This window comes from Pundamilia nyererei, unplaced genomic scaffold (genome assembly GCF_000239375.1).
Source record: "Pundamilia nyererei isolate P.nyererei 1_Seehausen unplaced genomic scaffold, PunNye1.0 scaffold00061, whole genome shotgun sequence".
Lineage (NCBI taxonomy): Eukaryota > Metazoa > Chordata > Actinopteri > Cichliformes > Cichlidae > Pundamilia > Pundamilia nyererei.
In genome coordinates, this window is record NW_005187462.1 from 1,516,427 (window position 1) to 1,517,655 (window position 1,229).

Genomic DNA, 1,229 nt, shown 5'->3' on the forward strand with positions numbered 1-1,229 from the left:
GGTCGCAGCAGATGGCCCCGCCCCTCCCTGAGCCTGGTTCTGCCGGAGGTTTCTTCCTGTTAAAAGGGAGTTTTTCCTTCCCACTGTCGCCAAAGTGCTGCTCATAGGGGATCATATGATTGTTGGGTTTTTCTCTGTATCTATTATTGTACAATCTACTGTGCAATATAAAGCACATTGAGGCGACTTTTGTTGTGATTTGGCGCTGTATAAATAAAATTGAATTGAATTGTTTGTGTGTGTTGTGCTAGGGCAGACCAGTTCATGCATGGCTCGGGACTTTGTGTCAACCACATTATTATTGTGATAAATCTTAAAATCAAACTCATTAAAAATATTAGATATAGTTTAGCAAGTTTAACTCTGTAATTTCATTATTAAATATAAGTTTACAGTAAAGAATTATTTAGCATTAAACGGAGGAATATGAAATTAGGTGGAACCACAGATAAAAGATAAAAGACAAAACCACCTTAGAGTCACCAGCTGGTGAGGGAAGTCTTATTTTTATAAATCTCCACTTGGGCATTATAACAATCACCATGTTGCCTGTTTGGAAATAGACATGAAGAGCAACGGGAATATTTGACATGGCAGCACCCTGTCGATCCAAAAACACCCTACATCATCTCCTGCTTTATGGTCTTTGTTTACTCTAGCATAATTCATTTTATGTTAAAAATTTTGAAACCATAAACTCAGCTGGTAAGTGTTTAATGAGGTCACACATTGTTTCCTGTAGTTCTTCAGCACAATCAGACTTCTTTTACAGCCAGAGGAGTCGCCCCCTGCTGGCCATTAAAACGAGAAAAGTTTCAGACACTTCCTGCTCTGCCTTGACTTTAACTACGCCCATCATTTATATGCAATTTACGGGTGGAACCAGCGGCTGCAGAGAGGCTCGAAGTGCTTCGATCATCACTGACCTTCATGCCGAATGTCTCGGTCTCAAGCTTGGACAGGTGGTTTGAATTATCCTCCAGCTCCCTCCTCAGGTGGGAGTTCTCCTTTCGGAGCGCCTCCACCTGGTGGGCCAGCTGGTCGTAGGAAGCCACGGTGTTGGCCATCTTCACACTCTGCAGCGCCTCCTGCAGGAACACACACACATAAGAGGATGGTTAAAAGCTGGAGGCAGGTCTGATGACATCACACAGGCAGCAACTACCTGAAGCTGAACGGGAGGAGTGTGTGAAAGTATGAGTGATGGGTAACTTTGCTTCCTCGCCTCC

The 1,229-nt window shown here is 43.4% G+C and overlaps 1 protein-coding gene across 1 annotated transcript in view; it reads right to left on the reverse strand.

Annotated features, from left to right (window-relative positions):
- apc2 (APC regulator of WNT signaling pathway 2) overlaps positions 1-1,085 on the reverse strand; it is a 31,625-nt gene extending 30,540 nt beyond the window's left edge. Inside the window, exon 1 of the mRNA XM_005734960.1 lies at positions 927-1,085. Coding sequence (XP_005735017.1) covers positions 927-1,067 — 141 coding nt within the window. The 5' untranslated portion in view covers positions 1,068-1,085. The remainder of the gene's footprint in view (positions 1-926) is intronic.
- Positions 1,086-1,229: the final 144 nt, after the last annotated feature.